Genomic DNA, 26,068 nt, shown 5'->3' on the forward strand with positions numbered 1-26,068 from the left:
CAGACAAGTGGAATTCCTCCCCGTAGAGGCGGTTAATTCTAGATTTAAAGTTTCCGTGACTGCAAGGATCCACACTCTTTGGTTCTTTCGGTAAAGTCACGTAGGTGAAAATAGTCACAGCTAATCGAGTCGCTTAACCTTCCTCAAGAGATGCCGCGACAATCCATCTGTTTGGCATACTTGGGCGATAGTTTTTTCGCTGTGGTTGTCCCCACCTGATTAAGGACGCTTGTGTTGCGCACGAAACGTCGTGAATTAATCGAGTTATTTTAATTTTATTTTAAATTTCATGATAATTTTTATTTTCACCTACGTGACTTTACCGAAAGAACCAAAGAGTATGTTGTGTGTTGTCGGGGAGCCGCACTAAAGGCCACCAGCGGCCCTTGCAATGATCACGGGCCGACAGGTATTTGGCATCCCGTTCCGTGCTGAACCAGACGTGTTAGAATACATGGGATAACACAGTAGCGTATTGCTCACATTTATTGTATATCATTCAAAAGTCGATAACTTATGAAAACATATGCGAGAAAAGTTTTTTGTTTTGTATATTCATGATGCTGTAGATGTGTGCAAGCATGCTTAATCATTGAATACATTTGAATAAAGTTCACGATACTGTATTGTTACTTCATCTTCTGTTTGGGGTGTGTAGAGAGTTGTTTTGTGAATGGTCTGTGTAGAGACTGAGGAGAGCGTTTAATGTAGATCTTGTATACTGAAGGCCACCGATTGTAGTTCATTAGTGCTGCTATCTAAACATCGGGTATTCACATACAATACTGGACCGTTTTGGCAAGAGTACGTCTAGCGTTTACAAGGTAAAACATACAGTACTTAAATGACTTAACATATGACAAAATATCTTGGGAGGAGAGATCTTGTAAACATGAACCAAGAGGAACTCACGAAATGCATGTACGGTTGCCTTAAAAAAATAACAACTTTCAGGTCATCTGATGGGTGAGACCTCAGCCCACTGCTGGCTGCCAGTTTCTCAGTCCCGAGATGCAACTTCCCCAACTAGCACCTGCAAACGAGATGTTGTCATTACCCCGAGGTGGCTATCCACTCGTGACGAGCACCCTCTTTGGCCATCACTTCGTCGTTATTCTCTCCCGTTGCGCCATCATTCCTTCGAGTGTAATGTCTTGCTCGAGCCCACTTACTTTCCTTAAATGGTACCAACTGTGACTAACCTGATTCCAAAGAACACAGGATGAGATGTTACTATCCTCTGTGCAAGCACTTCCAAGAGTTCATGAACAGTGAGCCTGGTGAAATTTGGGGAGCGCATCGTCAGTAGTGACCCTTTGGTTCCTAGGGTGTTTCGGCCTTTCATACTATACACCCTCCCCAAAGGCGGCCAGCGACAGGGTGATCAATCCTACGCTTGCGTCCCATTCCCAATTAGTCATAGGAGTTGCCTTGTTGTTGGTAGCCAACATCCCATGGGACTATGCATGTTACGTAATCCATGTGTTCTTCTTTCTGTCTCAGCATTTGTTCAATGTTTTGTGAATGGACATGTTTCTGAACTGTCATAGCAGGTGGTAAGCAATGGTTAAACACTGGTTATGTTGGAATGGTGCTTGAATTTTCAGCCATAATAACGGGTTACAACCCACTCGAATTCACCTCTTTATTTCATAGGGGCATTCATGTGTTTGCTGCCGAGGTCAGGTGCACAGGTTTTTGCCTCGATCAGCACAGTTGGCTATGTACGGTGCGAAAGAAGTTCAACATACATATTTTGTATCCCGAGTCCCTTTCGTGCTGAGAACCCACCGCTGACTCAAGCTTCTGCTCCGAAACGTTAACAGACAGAAAGGCTCTGTAGCCTAGTGGGGAACATGTGGAGTTTCAAATCATGAGGTTATGTGTTCAAGTACAACCTTTTTTTTAACAGTTTAAATTTAAAGCACGCAAGTATTAAAAAACATATGTTTTTATTTATTTATTTCATGTGTTTTTTTACATATGCAGTATAAACATCTGATATTGCAATGTTAAACATGTCAATGATTTAATGACCACAACATCCAACATCTTTAACAGTCACTCGTGGTGTAGTGGATAACACGTCTGCCTCTGAAGACAGTAGCCAGTGGTTCAAATCCCGTGCTCGGCTTTTGCGACTTTTATAAAAAAAATTCCGTGAAGTTACATCAGTGTGTACATTTATGCAGCCAAGTGTCAGCAGTGCAGAGACAATATGACATCGAGCCCCCTGTATCAGTACGAGGATGCAGTGGCTTATGCTGTTTGTGCAGGAGCCCTGGAGTATAGAGAGTCTTAGAAAAAGGGGTTTCTAGGTTCAAACCCCAACAATGGTGAAACAGTGGATAAATGGATGTGGTTGGTAGTCAAAGCAAAACTACCAACAAGTGAGTATTTAAAAGTGGATTGTCCTTGTAAATGTAGTAATATGAATAATTGTGTATGTCTCCCTAAAAACACAATAATGTGAGGAAGAGAGCTGCAGTCCAGGAGGATGGAGAATACCTGAGGGAAGAAAATTAAACTTTTTTAAAATGCACATTGATAAAATAACCACTCACCACTACTTTTGAAAATGTTGAGTTTAGAACATTTTACTCACATTTAAGCCAGGAAGCAATGGTTTTACTCAAAATGACAGTGAAATCCGGCATTAAAATGTGAACAGTTCTATGAAAATGGTAAAACAAGGATTTACAGCCAGCAAGGGCACTGTATTATTGTAAATTGTCATTAGAACTTTTCTTTCAGATATGAGTATTATGGAAAATGTTATCATTTAAAACAGTTTAGGAGCTAAACAATGCAATACATCTATATTTTTTAGAAGACACAGTGAAATTATAAAAATAAAACGACATCAAAGGGAGTGTGGTCAACATCCAGGAGGCAGACAAAAGTCCTGTGACCGATAACTGGGAGAGTGAAATTTTGCCAAAACAATAAAATGTCGCTGTTCAATTATTTATTTCACAAAAAAAATCTAGCTCAGCAGCCAGCTGATTTTAGGATAACTAATGCACATTCAAAGTCGGGGGGCGGGGGGGAAGGTTACCATGATATGTATCAACTAAATACGTAAACTGCTTATAACAACATAAATTTTCTCCTTGGTTTAAAAAACATATTTTTAGAAATCCACTGTGCTTGAAACATTGCCAACATGATTCAAATGCAATGACTGAACTGGTATAAGTAAAATTAGGTATTGTCATTTTCGTGAAATAAGTGCATAATGGCTCGGAATCGCCTACAGGGGATGGAGCAGTGTGGTTGTTTGTGGCATGAGGGCTGCGGGTTTGGCCATTCTTACACCTATGCAATGTGCTCTTAAATGTGCGGTTGCAAAAGCGCACCGAGGGGTGGTCACATGTTTGTAGTTGATCATATATTTAGATGCTTATTTCTTCATCACTTGGAATCAGATTAGATTTACGGGATTGTCTGATTGGAATTTAATTTCCTGCATCTTTGATTAGTACGGTTGCTTATGTATGGTGCAAAATAAGTTCAACGTACAAATAAACATTCATGTGGTTATTGTCTGAATTGGAGATGTGATTTTATTGGAATCATTTGTATTGCACTTGTTAATCTGAGATTGTTATAGCTGGGTGTTACAAAATTGTACTGCAGTTGCTGCAGAACTGACCAAAGTGATGGCACTGGAGTCTGCAGCGATGATCACAAAATATTTGTTTCCAATTTTGGGTAAAATTTCAGGGCTTATGAGATTGGTATTTTGGATTTGTGATTCAAATCTATGGAAATGTTGTCTGTATGTTTTTATTTATTTATAACTAGCGGGAAGTACCTGGCGTTGTCCGGGTCTTAAAAATATTTCAAAACTACTCTTAAAAATCCAACAGCAGTGCATACTATGGTGGTACCTGCTATGATTACAGCAGTGCGTACTGACTGTGGTGGTACCTGCTATCACTACAGTAGTACATGCTGACTATAGCAGTATTTATCGACTCTTTAGCACAAAGTACTCACCTGACAAAGTGGCGTGGTGAGGCATAGTCCCGTGCAGAGCCTCCGGCCTTGCCTATATTGTCCAGCCGGCCGAGGTGGCACCTTGGCAGGCTGGGGCTGGGTTGCTACCCCTGATCCCCCCCAGCCACGATCTCCCAGGCCGCTCTGCAGTAATATCTACGGCCTATAGCGGTAGCATCTAGCGACTGTATGGTAGTAATAACTGCACGCATTGGGGTGGGGGGGGGACATCACACAGTGAAGAATTAACGTGAGCATTTAGTGTATTTTTTTTGCATTTTTTACGTGAAAGAAAATGTCCCCCTCACTCCCACCGAAGGCGTGCGACTTGACATGGGCCGTCCCCCCCACCAAAGGCACGTGAATTGGTATAAATAAACAAAAATCGCACTAAATCGGTAATGAAACAAATTTAAAGTTGACGGATGTGAAAAAGAAATAGCGCTTGCTCACCGCGGGGCTTACGGCTTGGTACCTGGCTATTTTTTTTAACGTCAACCCCACCATTGGAGAGGCAAATCGTTCGCAAGCGCGCGAACGGACACAAACCCACAAACAAACTCACAAACAGACATTTTTTTTACTTTTATATAGATATATTTTATATGAGAGCAAATGTAAAAATGTTGATGTTTCAGCTGTTAACTGTGGTGAAGATGCACAGGTTTTGTGTATTAATAATACAGTCCTGATTATACACTTTGTAACAATTGTTTTTGTTCCTGGGTAGGAAGTGTTATTTCCTAATTGCTTACGCCTCAGAAGTACAGAACATGACTATTATTCTCCACAAACTTTGCTTTTGTGACCAGGACAGTGATATTTTGAAATTTACCCATTGTCCAGAACATTCCAGATAGATTCAGTGCTGAGTAAACTTGTAGTAACTTGTAGAACATTCTAGAACTTTCCAGTAATATAAATATTAGTTTAAATACAGGGGTCTTAAACCCACCAGTTCAGTTCAGTTTCAGCTGCCTAAGTGGATACATATCTGCATTTTTCTGAGATGGCATCAAGAGGCTGCAAGCATCCGTCAGACGCATTTTGCTATGTCTGTGGCCAATTTATCAAAACAAGAGCAAAAAAGTACTCTGTGGAAGCATCTGCTAAGATGTGTGAGGCCTACAAGGCATATTTCGGCATGCTTGTCAGAGATCAAGACAAACCCTGGGCACATATTTCACCTGCGATCAATGCAAAAAACTATGGAAGTTAAGATGGACAATTGTTGCTCTGAATTTTATGTCATAAAATTTGTTAACATTTTTTAAATTGAAAAAGTTTAAAATTTTAAAATGTTTTACAATTTTCAATGTTATTGAAAAAATCTAACATATATTCAAAATGTTGTGAGAATCTGGAACACATTAGTCATGGGTGAAATTTATTTTTGTAGGATGGTACAGATAAGGAGTCGGCAGCCTTCAAGTACCTTCAATACTTCTTCCCTAAGCTGTCTGAGGCAAAGGTCAAATCCAGTGTCTTCGTCGGACCACAGATAAAGAAGATCCTGGAGTACAATTAATTCCCCAAGAAGCTCACTAGTAAAGAGAAAGCAGCTTGGAACAGCTTTGTCGAAATGGTTCGTGGCTTTCTGAATAATCACAAGGGCCAAAACTATGTGGAGCTAGTTGAGACTGGTGAAGAACTACGGCACAATGGGCTGTGTCGGGTGGTGGAGGGTTACGACACATTTATACTTACGCGATCTAACCCGAAAACCTGTATTATGAAGAGCTTCATAGCTCCTCGGATTCCTCCTGCAGTTTAAATACAGATTCTGATCCCCAACGTTTGCGTTAACATACACAACAGGGATCAAAGTGCGTGTTATTGTTCTAAATATACGGAATATAGACCGCAAACGACGTCAAGTCAAAGTGTCTTCTTGTTCAAACAAGCACGTGCGGGTGCTTATCTGCAATGCTGGCCCCGACTCGGTGACGGCAATTCCACATTCCTGTGGCGGAGCCCAGTCGGGCCGGAGATAAACAACTGAGTTGTCAATTTACTAACATCACAAGGATTGTCAAAGGGCTTAACATACATCTCGGTGTAGATATTACAAATAACTAAGTTTCTAACAAATATATGTGTAAAAAAAATACACGTAAAGGACATTTTGCGATGTCTAAAAGATATATTTAAAAGATGTTTAAAACTTACTGTTCAGTGCGGCGGAGAAATTCAGGTGACCATTCCGCTCAAAGTTAAATATCGTCTTCATTAACGCCAAAACAAGAGCTTTCACTTAAAAGATGAACAACAACAATAGCAAACAATTTAAAATTACGTCGGAAATCACTTAATTAAGCAGGAATTAAGCACTGAGAACGCCCCTATAGGCCTCAGGTCGACTAGTTCTCCAGTAAAATCACGTTTACGGCACGTCGTAAAGTGATATTTACAATCGTAAATCAAACCCAACAAGTGTCGTAAAACAGGCACGCACGTGGGTGCGGTTTATCTGAACTGGGGGTTTCACTCCCGGTATATTTATAATTCATACGTAGCATTAGTACTGAAGTAGCAACGTTCAATAATTGTAATGAATGTTAAAGGCGCATCCCTGCAATTTCTTGCTCGCGCCACTGCTGGCGGATATGCCTCCACAAGGGCAATCCTCAGTGATGACTCTGCATCTGTACTACAATGCTAATAATTGCACAATAGCAACTCCAGCACAAATTTAGCAAATTCCATATTAGGCAGCAGTCTGCGTGTGAAATTGAGCAAAAGGCGGACCTCGCTTAGCACTCAAGATGCGTTCCTGGATAAGTGAGCGCTAACCGAATCAGCGTTAAAAGGGCTCGTTAATCCATTGCATGTTTGGGGATACGTTCCCGACAGCGTTATTGTATTCGTATGAACAATGCAGTATAATGCTGTGTGAATTGCACCTACCCTAAATTTGTCAGACATATTAAACTAATTAACCATGCATACAAATATAATTAATCATATAACTTCAAAATTATACGCAGGATTGAGCCTTGGATAGTTCTTTTGATGCTTTACCACGGTGCGTACAATTTCTTGGCTGCTGTGGGGTTATGTTGTCAGCAGAGGGCAGTGCACTATAGTCCATTGTTGTGCTGTACTGTGTTATGCTCCCACATATTCTATCTGCCTTCACCAACGCGCAAATGACCATCGAGGTGAAGTATAACCAGACAACCACCCATGACCAACCAGTGTAGGGAGGCCATGATCTAGCAGTAGATTTACAAATGGGGCCTATCTATATTATTCAGTATTACATTTCATTACTGGAGTATATGGTTTGCCTGGTGGCAAGCCGATGTGAGCATTAGAGTATTTTGCTGCTATACATTTCCACATGATTAGCCACTTCGTTGAGCTATCATCTTTGCCAGGTCTCTTCTGAAAAAGAGCTATATAACTCAGTGGGCCTTAACTGGTAGAATAAAATAAATAGTTTAGTTTATTAACAGTCGAGCCCCAATGCGTTCAACACTCCTTTCTGAACTATGTATACTATGTGTAGCTACCTATGCAAAAATATTCCACCGTTTGTATTTAAATATATAATTTATAAACACAAGTCAATAACCACTGCTGCATTGTAGAGCCGCTTAGTGGTTTAAATCGGCATGAAACGTCAAAGGGATTTCTTGCTCATCTCTTATTCACAGCTCTGAACCGGTGTTAGAAATTCCACATTCATATGGCGAGTCCATCCGAAGAAAAGCGCGATTGACTTCACCAAAAGGTCGTTATATACATCGTATCTACCCAGGAGGTCAACCCCCAAACAGGATTTGACCTCACAACCTACCCATTGTGAGCCACTCTACCGCTGGGCCACTGAGGTGCATTAGCAAATAACAGCAGCTTTCCCATGACCCCGATGTTATTAATCAGAATCCAACCAACTTGTTTTGACAGTATCGATATTTGTTGGTATTCTAAAACATCTCGATATGGATTTTCATTTGATGGGCTTGGTAATTTCGCAATTTAGGAAACATTCGGTCAACATTGTGGGCGGAGTGGTGACTCAGTGGTTCGTGCAAGCTTAATGAATTCTGTTACCAGAGTTTGATTCCAGGCCACGGCTAACATCAGTGGCGACGGATATCTGAAGTCTAAACCAGTGCCGGTCACCTCCATTCACCAACCCTCCCTTTACCAGCGTGACGAAGTATGGAACTCATCCAGCAGTTCATAGACACGGGCTGTTAACAGGGGCACGCACTTTGTATGAAACTGATTTGTGTTTTAACCGAGCAGATTGGTAAATGTGAAATATCTAACGTGGTGCATCGCGAGGCGTGTAGTTTGGAAACCCTGAAAAACTACACACGAGGAAGGCACGACTTCCTGCCCCAGTCCAGATTCAAGACCTACATACGCTCTCTTCTGCTATGACTATCTCTTTTCTACAATATATCCGTGCTTTGTATATTACAGTCTATGTGATGCGCATGTCACACTTTTTTTAGAGCGCCATGAGATGCATTTTTATTTAGACTATGTAAATTTACATTTCATGGTATTTTATTGTCTCGCTGGCGTGGTGAAGTAGAGAGGAAGCTGGCTTTGGAAGTGGGCGTGTGTCAAACGTCAAATCTATTTACGCGACTCAACAACAGTGTTTGTGAAAGCCTCGTGGTTAAGGAACTCTGCGTGAAATAAAACGTGTTTTTTTGCCCCAATTTTTCCTATTTGGCAAAGCAGGGTCGGCCCACACCACACTTCCACTTGCAGGGTTAATAATTACACTGAACAGATTATTTGGTGATACATGTACCGCGTTGGTAGCAGACAATGGCAAAATAACAAAATAAACTCAACATTTTCTTCAATAACACTGCTGTAAAAATTAAAGAGATTATATAATAGGTGATGTTTTAGGCAATTGCTGGCCAATTCTAGATATTTTTCTTTGTAAGGCAGCCTTCTTGATGGATACGTTAAATTATTAAAAAATAATTACACAGAGAAAATATTTTTAATCTTTTAACAAGGCTGCGACAAATGAATTATATAACATGTGGCTAATTTCTGCTACATATATTGTAAATAATTAAATGTGTGCGGAAAGTGATGAGTGACTGAAATAATACATAACGTAGTAAAAACGTTTAGTCCCATCATAATGCCCTTTATTTGTCATGCTCTTTATTTGCCGAGGGAAGCCTCACCGAAATATTGACACATTTTGTCTACACGAGGGTTCTGCATTTTGATGTTTGGCCAATTTACATTAACGAGCCATATGTGGGAAGAAACCGGAGTGCCCAGAGAAAACCTACAAAGACGTGGGGTAACACAAACCTTCGTACAGATCTACAAATCCATCTTGCTGAAATGCCATCTCAAGGCCAAGCATATTTCCCAGCAGTCTCCCATCCAAGTATAATTCTCACTAGGCATTTATATATTCTGCTTAGCTTTCAATATCTAATTAGTTTGGCTCCAGCAATGGTGACTTGTAGTCGGTTCAGGATGTTTGGGTCTTTGAATTGAGAATTCTGTTTGGGTTATTTTATCACATCTTTGTTGCCTCAGATGAAGCCCCACCCCATGCCAAGACAAGATGCACTTATGAGGGAGAACACTCAAATCCCACACAGATGGCTTTCACCATCCTACTTGCTCCATCAAGGCAACACGTTGTTGCCCAGCAGGCGGGTGCCTCGGCATGTTTTGCTATCAATTATTTTCGCGCAACTAGCCCGTGACTTCAAAAAGCGTTAAACCACAAATGACTGCCAGGCTGTGGCCCCGGTGATCCTGAGTTCTCAGCGGCGAATGGCACCTTCACCAGCTCTGAGCCCTCTTCACTTCACCAATCTGCACTGACCGGCGTTTTGCAGTATCGCCAAAACAAGCCCCGTGACTGACACAGAATGGGAGACCTTCGTCCAACAGTGAATTGGCAAAGGGCTGTACATTATTATCAAAATCTAAAAAACGTCTAGATACCGTGGTTACATTTGCAAAGCTGTACATCAATCTGAAGCAGCCTGTATGAGAAGATAGGGTTATGGTAGGTAAGCAATACAAAGAGGGCCAAACCTTGAAAAAGAAACACAGTGGCTGTATTAGGCTACTAACATACTGGTGCAATACAAAATGTTGAGCACAATTCGCACTTACAATCTTACACAATCAGTGGTTTACATATTTACAGCCTGCATGCACCGCCTTACTTCTTAGCACCAGTAGGCCGAGAGTGTTTAACATACGCAAAGGCATTGCATTCACGATAGCACAGTAAATTCGAGAGAAAAATGATTGTACACTGGATTCTGTGCGAACACAAGTTGAGGTAGAAGTTAATTATGTAAGTTTATTGCTGAAATAAATAAAGTACTTAGAGTAAGCACATGAAAGATATGATTGATAATATTTTTGTTACTTAATTAAAAGTGAAATCTTCTTTTTTTAGAAATAAAAACTGGAATACAATAAACATAACTTTAACGAAAAATAACCATATATAATCTGTAACACGTATGCAACAACTTAAAATCATTTCAATATGTTCTTTTGATAGATATGTTTAATAAATAGAGTACTAGCGACTAAATAACAATGAAAATGTCAAAACAACAATAATAATAACGACAAACATTAATACACATTTACAATTTTACATGAAATATTCATGTAGTCGTACACAGCAAAATAACTTATGGGAGGTGAATGGATCACTTATGATGGCTTAATGCGTAAAAGTCACGTGCGTGTGACCAATTTTTAATCCAAACACCCAGGCAGGAGTCGAGAGTTTTTAATTCAGCTACTGGTAGTACTGGGCTTCTCATCAGCATCACCACCATTCATCATCATCATCATTGTCATCATCAAAGAAAAAGATAAACATCCTTAACAGATTTTTGGGGCACGTGCTGTTAGCGAGCACCTATTAAGGCCGGAACGGTACACAAGGGGGTGGGTGGCCAGCACCACGCCCGACCGCCTTTCTCTCCCCAGTGGCGATGTTTACACATCGCACCAGGTACTCATTTGAGGCCGAGTCGACCTAGGGGAGGGCCCAGGACCGGATCAGATAATCGTCACTTGTGTTGGCAGTGAGCGGGAATCGAACTCGGGTCGCCGGGTTTGTAGCGCAGCGCGCTAACCGCTACAGCACCGCTCACTATCATCTTCACGACCACCACCACCATCAATCACGCGCGCCCGGATTTGCTGGACAGGGCACAGGCACAGGACGTGTCAATCCGTATCCACCTCCATCCCACGTGACGGGTGCCCTCCATGGTCAGTGCCCGCACGTAAGACTGCGTGGTCCTGCACGTAGAGTTCCAGTGCTTCTTGTCCACGCCACGGCATCCGTCGCGTGTGTTTCCCGTCGCCTTGCAGCGCGTCTCGAAGAAGTACTGCCGCAAGGGAACCGTGCTAGTCCTCATCTCCTCCAGCACCGTCACTCGATTGCCCTTGATGTCCACCGCCGTGCTCTTGTCCGTCACCCACACGCTCTCGCTGTCGCACACCGACAGCTCGCCGCGGTCGGCGCGGTGTGGATCTCCGGATGACGACGACGATGAGGACGATGAGGACGACGACGACGACGACGATGATGATGATGACGAGCTGCTGGCATGACGTCGGTCGCGTCGATGATGCGTGCTGTTGGCCACTGACACAACAGATGCGCTGAAGTCGTCCACGGGGAAGAGTAAAGGTGGACCACTAGGAGGCTGCTCGCTTAAAATCACCCGCGACGAGAACAACTCCTCCTCGTCCGCGTGGCTCAGGAGACCCGCATCTATGACGCTGATGCGAGGCCTCGGCTGTTGTTGCTGCTGCTGCTGCTGCTGTGACCCTGTGTCCCTCGCTCTCCTTGGATGCGAACCTCCCCAACCGACCTCCTCCTGCAAAGTCTTGAGCAGAACCTCCTTGAGCATCTCAGTCCTGAGCAGCGGGATGAGCAAGGTCCTGGCAGAATCGTCGGAAATGACCACGGCGTGTTGCTCGTGAATGGGAGCAGCTGCCGGTCCCTTTATGCACATCGTGAGCATTGTGAGAAGCACAAATCTCATTACTCTCTGCCCCTGCAAAAACTGGCGAGATTGAGACAGAACAAAAAAACAATTAAACAGTTAGGCTTAATATCGAGAAACTGTTGAGTGTGCCTGTCTGAAAAAACTGCCCCCCCCCCCCATATTTGTTTGTGTCCACCTAAGTTGAGGCGACACAAAGACAATCTCCACCTCTTTGAGGAGTTCTCTATATCGACGTAACGGTTTTTTTTCCAGATAAGTTGTGGCACCTACGTTTGACGTAACGCGAATATGCGCGCGTTCAAGTCCGACGTAAAATGTTGCTCGCGTCAAAAAAGAGCCACCGATGCACAAAACTAGAATTATTCATTCAAATCTACCCACGCAGTTCGGTGGATATGAGGCAGGTTATGAGTGCATAATTAGAGCCACCACACAAAATGTTTACCGCTCGTGATAGAGGCCGAATATATTCCCCCCAGCCTCAACCACAACTTTGCGTTTCAGGTGACCAACTCATATTACCGCCATCGTTGAACTGCGTGCATGCATTTGCACGAAGGGAATTGAAATTTGACCCTGAAAACGGATGTCATTACTTACGAATAACGTTCACGTCAGGTGTTGTGCACACTCATTGCGTGTTTTTCATGACAGGCGACCCAAACATGGCAATAGGAAGTAATTGCAGTGATGAATGTGGATTAATGGTTAGAGTGAGTGCCTCGTAACTCGTAAGTGAACGGTTTTAAATAGATTTTTCCACTCGGACTCTTGTTGTTGTTCATTCCTCGAAGGCTTTGTTGGAAGTCGACTATAGTTGTTCTCCTAAAACACTCGTCCTCTAAATAACAGATCAGCACTGGTGGTGCACGCTTGTTTGAGCTGATAACAGCTTTGCATTTGTTTTAACTGCTTAAATGTTGTCGTTTTATGGAGGGCCCTGCATTTGGGAGGGTTGACCAATTGAATGATGAATATTCTTGGTTCTTTTGGTAAAGTCACGTAGAAGGGAAATAATAAAATAATAATAAAACATAATAAAATAAAATTATCATGACGTTTCGGCCACAACGCAAGAAGCCGTCCTCAGGTGAAGAAACAGAGCTGTCGGAAAGACAGCGTCGGCTGCTTGCGTTGGGGCCGAAACGTCGTGAGAATTTGATTTTATTATGTTTTAGCTTTTATTATTTTATTGTTTCCCTTCAACGTGACTTTACCGAAAGAACCAAGAATAAGAATCCCTGCAGTCACGAAAGCTTTAAATCGAAATTGAATGATGAATGTCTAGAATTACTGGCAAACACCACGTCTATCATTTACTCCAAAAGATAAAGGGCCATTGCACAAAAGGTCAGATTATTACACATGTGTGTTGTAAGACAATGTTAATATTACACGTAGTTGTACACGATAGTAGCCTCATGGATGTACTGTCTCTTGGAATATGAATGTGGAATATCCACCATTGGCTCAGTGTGACCTACGGACATGTGCGCTTAGTAACTCTGATTGCGGACGCAGGGACGCTATGTACATTTCACTTTCGTGAAATTAATTGCTTTACGTGACCCGAGAAACCCCATGAAAAAAAAATATACTGAGCAATAGGTATTTTAATTACGCACAACATGACTGAAGTTAATGACTCCGCTAATTTAATAGGGTCTTACAACACAATGCAAGTTAATTGGCTGCACGTGGAGGATACAATTTAGACATACGTAGTGTCCCAATGTAGTTGCTGCTCATATTAATGCATTATATTAATTCGCGCCTCGAATTAATTGATATTCACCTCGTATGAATTCTCACCTCCGATTCGCACGGTTGGCCACGTGCTAATCGGGCTGGATAACGCGCATGGCTCAATGCTGCTATAACCGGACCGTCCAGTAGATGCCCCCAAAACCCTTCTGTGAGCAGAGCACGAGAAGAGCCAACGAAGACAACGACCCCCCGTATAGCCTCAATATTATTGCAGACTGCAGTGGCAAGTGCTGTTAACGAGTGCCCTTTACGGAGAGCACGCTACATGAACTGGTGATTTGGCCAGCACCACGCCACCTTTGTCTCCCCAGTGATGTTTACGCACAGTACGACTGAGTCCGACCTAGGTAATATAGTTAGCGGTTGGTATTTCAGATGCAATTGTATTTGTAGCCCAGATTACGTGTTCATAGCTCATCATACTGGGTGATTGGTGCTCCATTAACAATACGTTATTTTATTTTTATACCGACGTGACTTTACCGAAAGAACCAAAGAGTATGAATAGATTACGTCCCTGCACATACACAAACTACATTTGTCAGTGAGTCCGAACAACGACTCTAGCTCATTATTCTCTTTGTTATTGTATATACCGTTACATATACCGCCAACGGCCTGTGAACAATTCGCCAGATCTTGTCGGATCTAGGAAGCTTAATAGTGTTGAGCCTGGATAGTGCGTGGATGGGGGACCATCATGCATAAACATAAGTTGTAGGCTGCTGCAAGATTGCATTATCAGCAGAGAGCAATGCGGCGAAACCCGTTGCGGTTGTACTGAACTATGCTCCAACGTTTACATACGCACGGGTTTCACCAACTCGCACTGACCAAGCGTGGTGAAGTATGGTCAAAATGAGTCGTACACGTCTGCAATTGAGAAAGGGCTTCATTCATTTCCCCACGATGCTCTGCGTCAGCAATGTAATGGCATTCTCCCCTGGTGTTTGGCAGGCCATCCATAGATAGCGTCGACAAAGCCAGACTGGCTGACAACGCGCTCGAATCTACTACGGACATTGACATGTGGCACCAAAACCGCCACACCGTTTACTCTGCGCGCTATTAATTCACGGCCGCTACCATTCCAGCGACCGAGTTGCCGCAAGCTGCAGTGGCTGTTGCATGTCAATCAGACCACGGGAGTGCTTTAGTGAGCGAATCTGGTTGGTTGTTACGAATGGGTATTAACGTTCGCACGTGTCCCAGGGCTTTGCCGTCAACCCACTGCTCGAGCAGATGAACATCAAAGACGCGGTGTTGGTCGTAGGGATTGTTTTATATATATATATGTCTATATAATTTGGTATAACTTTAATTTGTTGTGCCTCCCCACCCCGTATGGTTGGCTACGTACGGTGCGAAATAAGTTCAACGTACATACGAAGGGGAGCATAAAATAGTATACATTTATTTATTTTGCTGCACTGTTCCTCTGCTGTCCTTAACCGTAGCCCCCAACCTACAGCATCTATTTTACAACCGTGCTCGACACCACTTAGCTTCCGAAATCTGATGAGACAGGATGCATTCTGGGTGATTCGGTTCGTCGAATAATAATAATAATGACGCTATTTATTTACCCAGGGATGCCTCAATGAGTCTCGAGACTACTGTTTATTCGGGATGGTCCTGCAATTGGGATTACTGGTCCGTTCCACGAATGTGGAAGCAAAGCAAAGTTCCCATATAAAGATCAACACGCGCACGCTATGGCAAAAAAAAAGCAAAGTTCCCATATAAAGATCAACACGCGCACGTTATGGCAAAAAAAAAGCAAAGTTCCCATATAAAGATCAACACGCAGACGTTATGGCAAAAAAAAAAGCAAAGTTCCCATATAAAGATCAACACGCGGACGTTATGGCAAAAAAACAACAACAAAGTTCCGCAAAGATGGATTCAGGAACATTTGCCGTAAAGCCATGTCCTGGTCACCTCGCACACATATATACCCCATAGGCGTAACGAACATTCTTCGCATTTCACTTCCTTGAACAGGACATTACTTTTTACTGCGACCAAAGGTGGTGTGACAGCTGGCCGACTGTTATTGGTATCATTACCACTCACGGTGTGAACCTACGCGATGTCCATGAAGGTAGCATCCATTGAAGTTGCATGGCGATATAATTAAACGACGTAAATGCCAACACACAGACGGGTCTCTTCCCTCTAAACCTCCACGTCTTCGCCGTGGCGTTGGCGACACGCGTAGCATCAATATATCAGAGAGCCTCAGCTGTTTGACAATATCACGGGTACGATTATTTTGATGCTCCTGTCGACGGGCTGTTGAAGATCAGTGTGTGAAACCCGTGGCTCACAAAACGCCCTGTCACAAGCCAGGGCATTTGTCTGCTTGGGCTACAAGGTGACTGGGATATCTCTTCAGTATTTTACTCTTCTCGTATGCTCGGTGGGTTTTTGCCAGGTACGTTGGTTTTTACTCACATGAACCCAAACAATGATGAACGCAGTTCGCCAAACATCGCGATGCCAATACCTTCCTGAAAACCAGTCTTGAGACTGAATGAGACTTTTCTGGGTAAATAAATGGAATTATTATTGAATTTTGCCCAAGCCGTAGTATACAATGTAATTGTGTAGGTCTAATTGTACGAGATAATTATTTATTTATACCCAGTTAAGATCGCATTCAGACAAATAAAGTTTATTTTCCAAAAGAGACCTGGGTTTTTACGTTTCAGCCAATCTTAGCGTCGACCTTAGATTGTCCATCGCTTACTGCACCGACCTCAACAAGCCAACGTTCACACTTCCGCTCATAATTTGCGGAATACACCTGGGACAAAGTCGACCGAACGAGTTTCCTCTAGATTTGAAGCATTCGTGACAGCAGGAATCTATACTCTCTGGTTCTTTCGGTAAAGTCACGTGGATAGAAAAAATAATAAAAGAAAACAAGACGTTACGGTCGCGACACAAGCGTTCGTCTTACCGAAATAACCAGCGAGTATAGAGTTTCCTCTAGTCTATTCCTTATGCACCTTGAACACATCAATTTTTTTCAAGCAAATAATGAATCTCCACACTAATTTCAAGGAGGGTATTGCATTGGGATAGTTGATCAATTCCATTAATAAGCATTTGGCTTCATTTTCGTGGAAACTCGAGTAGTAGATTAAAAAAACCCACACACACACTCTAGACTAACGCTCAAAGCTCCGCACAGATAACTTAAATAATCCATGGCTCTACTGAAACATCCTGGCCACCTGGCATCCCCCCCACCCAATGACTACAACATCGGTAGTCTCAGACAGTCCCCAATGCAAGTACTAACCAGGCTCAATGCTCCTCAGCTTCCGAGACCCAACGAGATCGCTCGGGCGCGTTCAAGATGATGATTTTGGTCGGAGGCAACGGCTGTTACCTCGAATGGCACACGTGCAGCGAGGGGCGGAGTCTCTCGTTCTCTTCATCTTCTTAATTGGTGTACGCCGTGCGAGTGCTCACTCAGCAGCAACACGTGCGTTTCACGTGTCTCTATCATTACCTTGTGTATTTAAACTTGGCGAGAAGCCATGAAGGCAACAACGCTGTTCACTTTCGGTTAGCCTCGTATATATGTAGCATACGGTCTGTCTCAAGCTGAGGACCAATTACCATGAATCAGCCCTGTCTTCTTCTTAGATATTGAAAGCTAAGAATGATTGAGCCGAGGTAAGTGCCTGAATAGGTGACCACCACCAGGGCTTGTCAGGTGTTGTCGGTGTTGTTTGCTGCAAGGTGGTAAAAAGCTACTAAACCAATCAACTATTTTATTTTTATTTTACCAGGTGAAACCCACTGAACTATTATGTCTTTTTTTTGAAGCGACCTGGCCACGAATGATAACCCAACAAAGTGCCTTATGTGGAAATTCATAGCAGCCAAAAACTATAAATGCATGTTTCTAAATGTGTAGAGAAAAACCAGAGGACCCGGAGAAAAATACACGCGACCACGGGGAGAGAGAGACACGCAAACTCCAAATACACAACAGGCGTCGGAGTCGGGATCGAACCCACGAGCTCCTGTATACCAGGCGAGGTAGTTAACATCTCGCCACCGTGGTAGAGAGATGGCGTTGCTGCATGTCAGCCCCTCGTTCGCACGATGGGCTGTCTCTGGCTTCTCCGCTTTCCTTCTGCATGAAACCAAACACTAAAGAACGTAATCGCCTAAACATCCCAATGTAGGATTCTCCTGGAAGATAAAAAAAAAACTACGAGCATCGAGAGCCAGACTTTCTGTGGTAAAAGATTGTTAATTACAATCATTATTCCGAAATAAGTTCGCATATGCATACTCATTTCAGCATGAATAAAGCCAACATTCTGCAGTGCAAATAACGGGGGGAAATGCACTGTTAATGCGGGAGAGACTGCTGAACGAGTATAACGGCTGAGGGCAAGTCAATGATTTGCTCCGGGGAGTTGGGAGGTCCTCACGAACCCCCTCGAGCATTGGCCAAGTTATGTAACACTTGTCACAAACCAGTTCGAGCCGATTGACCTGGCGCGTCGGCTGTAGCCTACGCTAACCGATCGTTTGGCAAAGGGTGTTTAAAGTCTGAACCGCAGACGCAACAAGTATGAGAATAAATAAGGAAATAACCGATCGGATGAATGAATGAGAAGTGAAAGGATGGATGGGTTGATAATGCGTGAACATGAATGCATCAGCTCAAAGGAACGAGGGCAAACTGTTAGAGGAATTAACACGTGTAACGTCGCGTTACATGAGGATGCATGCTTGACTATGCTAAAGCGTCAAACGATTGTTCACTCACGAAAGCCTTCTTGAGTCTGAATAATAATTTTTTTCTAGAGGATTTTCCTGCATTGGGGCGTTTGATAAATTCCATCAACGAGAGTTCGGTTTAATGCAGGGAGCAAATCGGAGTACCCGGAGAAAACCCGTCAGGAGTATGAGTGGGATGACAATTATCTGCACCTCAATTTCGATTTAAAGCTTTGGTGACTGCAGGGATTCATCTTCTTGGTTCTTTCGGTAAAGTCACGTAGAAGGGAAATAATAAAACGATAAAAATAAAACATAATAAATATAATAATATCTGCACCTCCTGCACCTCCTCTTAGCGCGACCTCGACAACCCCGCGCCTACAATACATGACAAGTCACGGCGGTCATCCACCCAAGTATTTGCCAGGCCCAGCTTTGCTTAGCTTCCGAGATCCGACGCATTTAGGGGTTTGACATACAGTAGTCGTATTTACCCTTCTAAGTCAAGTACCCCGTCTGCTGTCGGTGACGTCTTTACTTGAAAAGTGCTGGCGAGGAATGCAGTAGCTTAATGGAATGCGTACGTGTACGTATACATTCGCGCATATATGTCGCGACATTCCACGTTGGCCTTCGGCAAAGCGTGAACTTCACACTGTTTACGCCTTTCCATAGTGGCGGCTTTTTTTTCTGCAGCTGCCTAATAATTTCTGCGTATACGCGCGTGCATTTTGATTATCTCGGTTCGGGTCGTACACGTGTGCTGCTGGCTATTGTAGTTATTTACAGCGCGCGCGATGTTCCTGGCACCGGTCAGCATAGGGAACGCGTTCCCACATTCACTGCGATAAGAGCCCAGTTGAACCTGGCGCACGCGTGTAAACTATGGTCGGACGTGTTAATAAACACTGCATGTAATCCCGCTATTTACAGGCTACGGACACAGCCATTCGTTCCATGCTGTTTATCAACACATCGTATACACAGTCTCGTTTTAACGGCCCTTCGATCCACTGCTGGATGAAAGTCTTTTCTTCAAGCCACGTTGGTCAAAGGGATCAGCAGACCGCACTTTACTATGCTGGTTACTGTGGAATGCAGAATTGTAGGCCCAGGACCAGTTCAGATATCACTTGCTACTGATGTTAGCCGTGGCAGCGAATGAAGCCCAGGCAGCCCGATTCGTTATGCAGCGCTCTAACCACTGTGCCTCCACTCCACATTACCTAACAAGAGCCGAACACACATTGCCATTCTATTTGCTATTAAACTTTTTTTTTACATCTATGAACTTTCTTGACGATGTATATATAGTATCGCTACTAAATGCAATGAAAACTAGTTACCATAATCGAAGGGATAGGGGTTGCTACGTGTAATACGCGATTGACCGGCATGCTGAAGTATGGTAAAACAATCCTCACGAGATGCACACACGTGAGGAGGTGCTCATCCAGCAGTGGACTGACAAAGAGCTGTACACACGGTCCATCCACTACACTATATACCCTAGCCTGGGTCTAGTGTAACTCGGTGCTCGAGTGTGGACTGAGGGATCAATTGATTATATTATATTGCGCATTATATACCTTCATATACCCAGAGAAGTGACTGGCATAGCTGTTTTTCACACGTGTGTGTATATTTCTACACGTCCATGGTATAGCGGACGATGCTGATTAAACATCTACTCACCTAATTACGCGCAAACCCTTCAACGTAAGCTAGAACATGGGTTGTTCTCCGTCTAGGATCGTAGTTGAATGACAGTAGTGCTCATAAAAGAACTCAACTGTAGCGTGTTTTGTTGGAACGCTTGTGTTTGTTGTTACCTCTTGCTCACGGCGACATGAGACGTAGCTTCCGAACCCTTTCGCAATGACTTGTAACCAGGTGAATGTAAACTATTATCGTAATTTTTATTCAACTATTCTGGAACTCATTCCCCCCCCCCCACAACCATCCGTTCTGCCGACTCCCTATCCTTGTGCAAGCCCCGAATCAAAAGCGTTATTTATTCCTGCCTCTTCATTACATGATACATATACCAACTGTTGTTGTACTCCGTATTGGGATACGGTCGCATTCAGATGCCCCTATATAGATGCGAATGACATTGTTTTGCGTCTGGAACTGACGACAAACTGCCCCACTCAAGTTTGCGAGAACTACTCGTAATGAAGCTGCGACACAGTACAACGTGTTAATCAGGCGGTAACAAGCAATTGAACTCACTTGAGTTGTCATTTCTCCTCCTCATCAGAATCACATCCTTTACACCGGCCGATGCAACGCGGGTTGAACTGGAGCGGATGAGTTGAGTTCCCGAAGGCATCCGCATGGCAGCTCGGCACGCCGCTGCGCTCATTTGCGCTCGCGGTTCCTCACCGCGCCGTTCTCAAAACCACTGCCGAACTAACTGCAAGCGCCCGGGGAGATCGCACGGCACAGCGAGAGCAGCGAGCGGCCTGAACCCCCATAGGGGGGAGAGAGAGAGAGAGCGCACTGAGAGAGGGGAGCGCGGCTGGTGGTGGTGGTGATGGTGGTGGTGGTCACTAAGCCGTGAGCCACCCAGCCCGATCGCCCGCCCGCTCGTCAACCCAAGGGGCAACGCCGCTCAAATGTAACGCGGAGAAACTCGCTACTCTGAAACGAAAGTTGAAAGTCGAGGACGGAAAAAAGAAAGAAAAAAAACCACTAAAAGCAAGTCTTTTTTCATAAAGCAAGCGACTGACTAATCTAGCAAAACGTTGCGACTATTATATGGAACTGCATAAACTTGTTTAAACTGATGCGTTTAAAGAAATGCACTGCGTCTAGATAGAAACACAATGCGCACGCCTACTGCGGCGTTCGTTCTACGACATCACAGCGGGCGTAATGCGCTGCGCAGAGAGAGAGAGGGGGGGGGGGAGAGAGAAAACGGAGTCGCACAACTGGCGGGAGCAGAGCGCACCCACCCACGCCGCGCTCCTCTCTCGCTCCAGCTGCCGACCTTTGACTCCGACTCTCGCTGCGCTCACGGTTTTGGCAGCGCCTCGGGCGCTGTCCCTGGTGCTGAACATCATACGGTGGGGGGGGGGGGTGTGCTCGCTAACAGCACTTGTCTCCGACAGTCTGTTGAGGCTATACGGGGGATCTTTGTCTTTGTGTATATGTGGTGCTGGCCACTCATCCCCTCGTGTGCCGTACTGGCATTCGTAGGTGCTACTAGCTGACAGCAGTTGCCCTAAAAGTCTGTTGAGGCTATAGGGGTAATCTTTGTGTTTTAATAGGTGGAAGGTGCCTAGTATCTATGAAGCCAATAAGGGATCTTCTTGAAGGCAACATATTAAGTAGTATTTATCATTCAGAGGAATTCCCGTGATAATTTTGTTTCTGCAATGTATTCGGAACGCAAATAAACCAGTATTTCAAGCACCAACACGTTTCGTTTTTTCTACAACTCGTTTGTGTTATTTCCTCGTTTTTTTTTAATCTCGTCTTGTTTTCTCCTTTAATGGAAATATAACAGAATTGGATATGAATTAATTGTGACTAGATTAACACAAGCTGTTGTAGAATTATGTGGCATGAGCATAATCATTACATGTAATCGGTTAATAAGTACATTTTGAGTTGCCTCTAATGTTTATCGGCCCTCTATTTCAGCAGCATTAACATAATTTATTATCCATAATATAGGTTTTTTTGGGTTAGATCTTGTGAATATAAATGTGTCGTTAAACCCGCCACCACCCGACACAGCCAACTAGTAAGGTTTGTCACGTAAACAGAACGTGCCGACTCTTTACTAGTACAGCACACCGGTGTGTTGGAGAGCAAATCCACAACATTTAAATGTTCTGCCTTTGCGAACTTATACAACGAATTACATTTGCGGCCCGTTGTCAATCCATTGCTGAAGGAGAGACTCCCCATGCCACGTAGGATTGATGGTTATCGGTCCATACTTCACCACGCTCGTCCAGGCGTCGGCAGCCTGCAGCTCCAGAGCCGCATGCTGCCTCTTTAAAAGGACAGTTTCGTGACGTCATTTATTAAGGATCACCACCGTGTCGTATTCACCACGTGCGTTACAGCTCTTGAAATATTGAGGGGTTTTTTTTTATTCCAAATTCTAAAAAGTGGTTCTTCTTGTTATTTTGGTTGCCGACCCCTGCACGAGCCAACGCGAATGAAAAAAAATTACCGATTAAAACAACAGGGTTCGTTTCTATCACCGAGTAAATGAAGACAATTTGACCGAATGTTAATATTTACGTTTCAAGTTTATTTTGTTGAACCAAGTGACAACTCAAAAGCAGACCGAATACAGTACAGCAACCAAGCAAACAGAAATCAGAAATCATTAACCGTGTCAAAGATTGTTTTCATCTCAGTGACAGCAAAAAAGCCAATGTTCTAATTTTCAATTAGGATTTTATTCATAATCGACAACAGTTATTTGAGATTCTTTAACTTTAAAAGGCTGAGTGCCATAGACATGCTGTTCTTGCCATTAACAACGAGCACAGCTTGTAGGTTCAGGACTATTCAGTGTTAGGGATAACATTTTCAAAACCAATTATGGATTAATTATGGACTGCTCTCTGTGTGTCTATGCTGTGTGTCTATCTCTGTGTGTCTCTGTGTTGTCTCTCTCTGCTTGTGTGTCTGTCTGTGTGTCTCCGTGTCTGTGTTTTGGCTCTCTCTCAAATTTAGTTTGACCTGATGACGATTGCTTGTGTTGCAATCGAGACGTTGTATTCTATTATTTAATTTATTTTATTTCTACGTGACTTTACCGAAAGAACCAGAGAGCAATTATGGATTCATTCATTTACTTTCATGCATAACCTTGTGAGGCCCCTATTGAGACGAACCGTTTCTCTTTCGAGAGTTGGATCAAACTAATCAGTAAACATGTATGTAAACATGTATGTACGTATGTGAACATGTATGTGTATGCATGTTGAACTTCATTCGTACCGTACGTAGCCAACCGTCCTAATCGGAAATGCAGTGGAAGGGCAGCAAACTAAACACAAAAAGCAGCTCTAAAGAAATTCAAGGTAAAAACAACAACGGTGATTAATACGATAATATTACACGATACAGTACTAACAATCTAACATTAACACTGAACTATATCTTTATATATCATGCATACACTGTAAAGTTACAATTATTTCATTCATGTATTACATGAATACGATGTATAGTATTGCAATGAAGTAACATAACACACACGTTTCAAGCAACTATGGCTGTGTCACTGAAAAGATGTTCATTTTGTAATTCTATTGAAAGTAGTTGTTACAACGGCGCTTGAGAATTCAGTGATTTAGTCTCAATTACTTGTTTGCGAGTGGCGAAGTTGCCACTCAGCAAAGACGACGGGGGCACAAATAAGCTGTGGGCCCCAATTTCTTTCGTAACGCAACAAATACTAAGCCCCAAAAGCGTCCGCCACTGTGCAGTTGAGTTACGTGGGGTTCTTACTTTTGACAATGCCTCTCCCTCCTCCCACTCCTGCATCACGTCACCGTACCCACCACTCACCCCTTCACGCCACCTTACCCACCACTCACCCCAGCAGATGTGGGGGCAATGAGGCCAAACAATTGGTACCCCCTTAAAAGCCAAACTGAGTCACGGCTCATTTATTGCTTTGTTTATAACCTCCTGCAAATGAATAGCCTCAACAAAACATCACAGATGCACCCGCTTCCTGTGTTTATGGCAAATACAATGTTTGTGGAGGCACATTTTGCGAACCATTCTATTTTTTTTACTGCAATGGGTTTTGAGGGTTGTGATGTGTGGTTCTCTGATGTGTTCGGCACGATGTCCCATGTGTCGTTCTACATACTGGGAGCTTCTTCGGGAAATGATTTAACATCGGGGCACGATTATATATTTTTTAACAGTTATGACTTTCTCGGTAAGCCTGCCTAGACGGTTTTTTCCTAAAAAGTAACTTCCAAGTAAATGACTGACAAATCCAGTCCTACCGTCCCTTGTAACGCTATATAGGTGCAGAGTTTAATTTATATGGTACCATGTTTAAATAATGATAATTTTAACTATTTGTCAATCCATAACTGAATTAGGTCTTCCCAGACCACGTAAGTCGTGAAGTTTGTTTGACCATACTTCTAGAAGCTGGTCATTGCTGGTTAGTGAATGTGTTGGTCCGGGACCTATTCAAATAGCACCAATGTTAGCCGTGGCTGGTTATCTAACTCAGACAGCCAGTTTAAGAGTGCAGTGTACTAACCACTGCGCTACCCTTCTGCCAATGCTTTATATGTATGAAAATGCATAATTGGCCTGGTGTCGGTGTGAATGCAGAGAGCTTAAAATCAACACTTCAGGAATGCACCTTTGCAATGCTTTGACTGACTTGGCCATTTTACATTCTTGTTATAATCATTAAGGCAAAACGTTGTCAATCTCTGTACATCAGCTGTATGCTTTGACAGAAGCTTAGAAGTAATAATTGCACCATTGGCATCGGCCATCACGATGACCTCTTGATCACCGATCTGGATAATAATGAAATAGAGCCATGCACTTAAGAGTGAGCGCAAGTGGGCCGGCCAAGATGCCAGTGTTGTGCCCAAGGGCAATTTATGTTTGCGAGAAGCTCCTTTCTTTTTTGCTTGCCATCGAAATCCACCGGTACCGGTTCTGAGAAGCCATCCCCTGCGGCGCTTGGCAGCACACTCCCAGGTACCAAGTGGAAGTATAGAGGGAGGCGGCTGGAGAATAGGAGGTAGAGTGAGTGAGAGGGAGAGAGCAAAAGGAAGAAAGAGAGCAGACGGGTGCATTTCTGTGGTTTGGGGGGGTGGGGGTTGGTGAGGGGGGGGGGGCTCATTCCTCACAGAGATAATCCCTCCCACTTTCACACCGGCAGTCCAGTGGTCTGACGCAAGTCAGGGCTTGTAATCGGATTCACGGCTCAATCTGACAGAGAGGGTGCCGAGGTTGTGACAGATAAGGCCTCGCCTCCAGCACGCGAGCCCACTGCTTTGCTTTCTCTGGTGAAATTGCAAAGAAGATGAAGGAGAAAAAAAAATACAGGTGCTAGGGCTTAAATGGTGTTTAACCCCGAGCAGAAGGGAGGCAGTCCACTAATGACTGCGGCATTTGTATTGCATTGTTTGTTTCTCAGTGGCTCGTTTGCACCTACAACTGATGTCTCAGGTAACATGTGAAGCTTGTAAAGTCGCAGGGTGGCAATGGGGTTGCTTATCAATCATCCCACCACTGATGCAAATAACATGCCTCTTGCAGAGATCTATTGCTTGTTGTCAGTTCGGGTTACCCACACTGCCAAATACCTGCTATGCATAAGTAAGAAATACACTAGGTCACAAAGCTGCAGGCAGACCTGCGTGATACTATGCATTGTGCTATTTACCGGTAAGAGAATATTACAGCAGGCAGCCAATAGGGTGCAGCTGCGACGTCTTCCCACACCCATTCCACGTGGTCTCCCTCTCTCACCCTCGGCCACCTGATTCCCGTCAATGTCCCCCTCCTCTCGCCTTTAC

The 26,068-nt window shown here is 43.6% G+C and overlaps 1 protein-coding gene across 2 annotated transcripts; it reads right to left on the reverse strand.

The window, feature by feature from the left end:
* Positions 1-10,057: 10,057 nt before the first annotated feature.
* On the reverse strand, positions 10,058-21,541 carry LOC133351401 (neurotrophin-3-like). Of its 2 annotated transcripts, none has more exons than XM_061566567.1 (2): positions 20,763-21,541; positions 10,058-12,062 (listed from the first exon to the last, which is right to left on the reverse strand). In XM_061566567.1, exons 1-2 carry the CDS (start codon positions 20,772-20,774, stop codon positions 11,169-11,171), a joined length of 906 nt encoding a protein of 301 aa, XP_061422551.1. In that variant the 5' UTR covers positions 20,775-21,541; the 3' UTR covers positions 10,058-11,168. The 2 variants fall into 2 exon arrangements, with proteins under 2 accessions (XP_061422551.1, XP_061422552.1); XM_061566568.1 differs by lacking the exon at positions 20,763-21,541 and adding an exon at positions 17,083-19,084.
* Positions 21,542-26,068: the final 4,527 nt, after the last annotated feature.

Source organism: Lethenteron reissneri, chromosome 37 (genome assembly GCF_015708825.2).
Source record: "Lethenteron reissneri isolate LAM-NWPU_2019-01 chromosome 37, ASM1570882v1, whole genome shotgun sequence".
NCBI classification, from domain to species: domain Eukaryota; kingdom Metazoa; phylum Chordata; class Hyperoartia; order Petromyzontiformes; family Petromyzontidae; genus Lethenteron; species Lethenteron reissneri.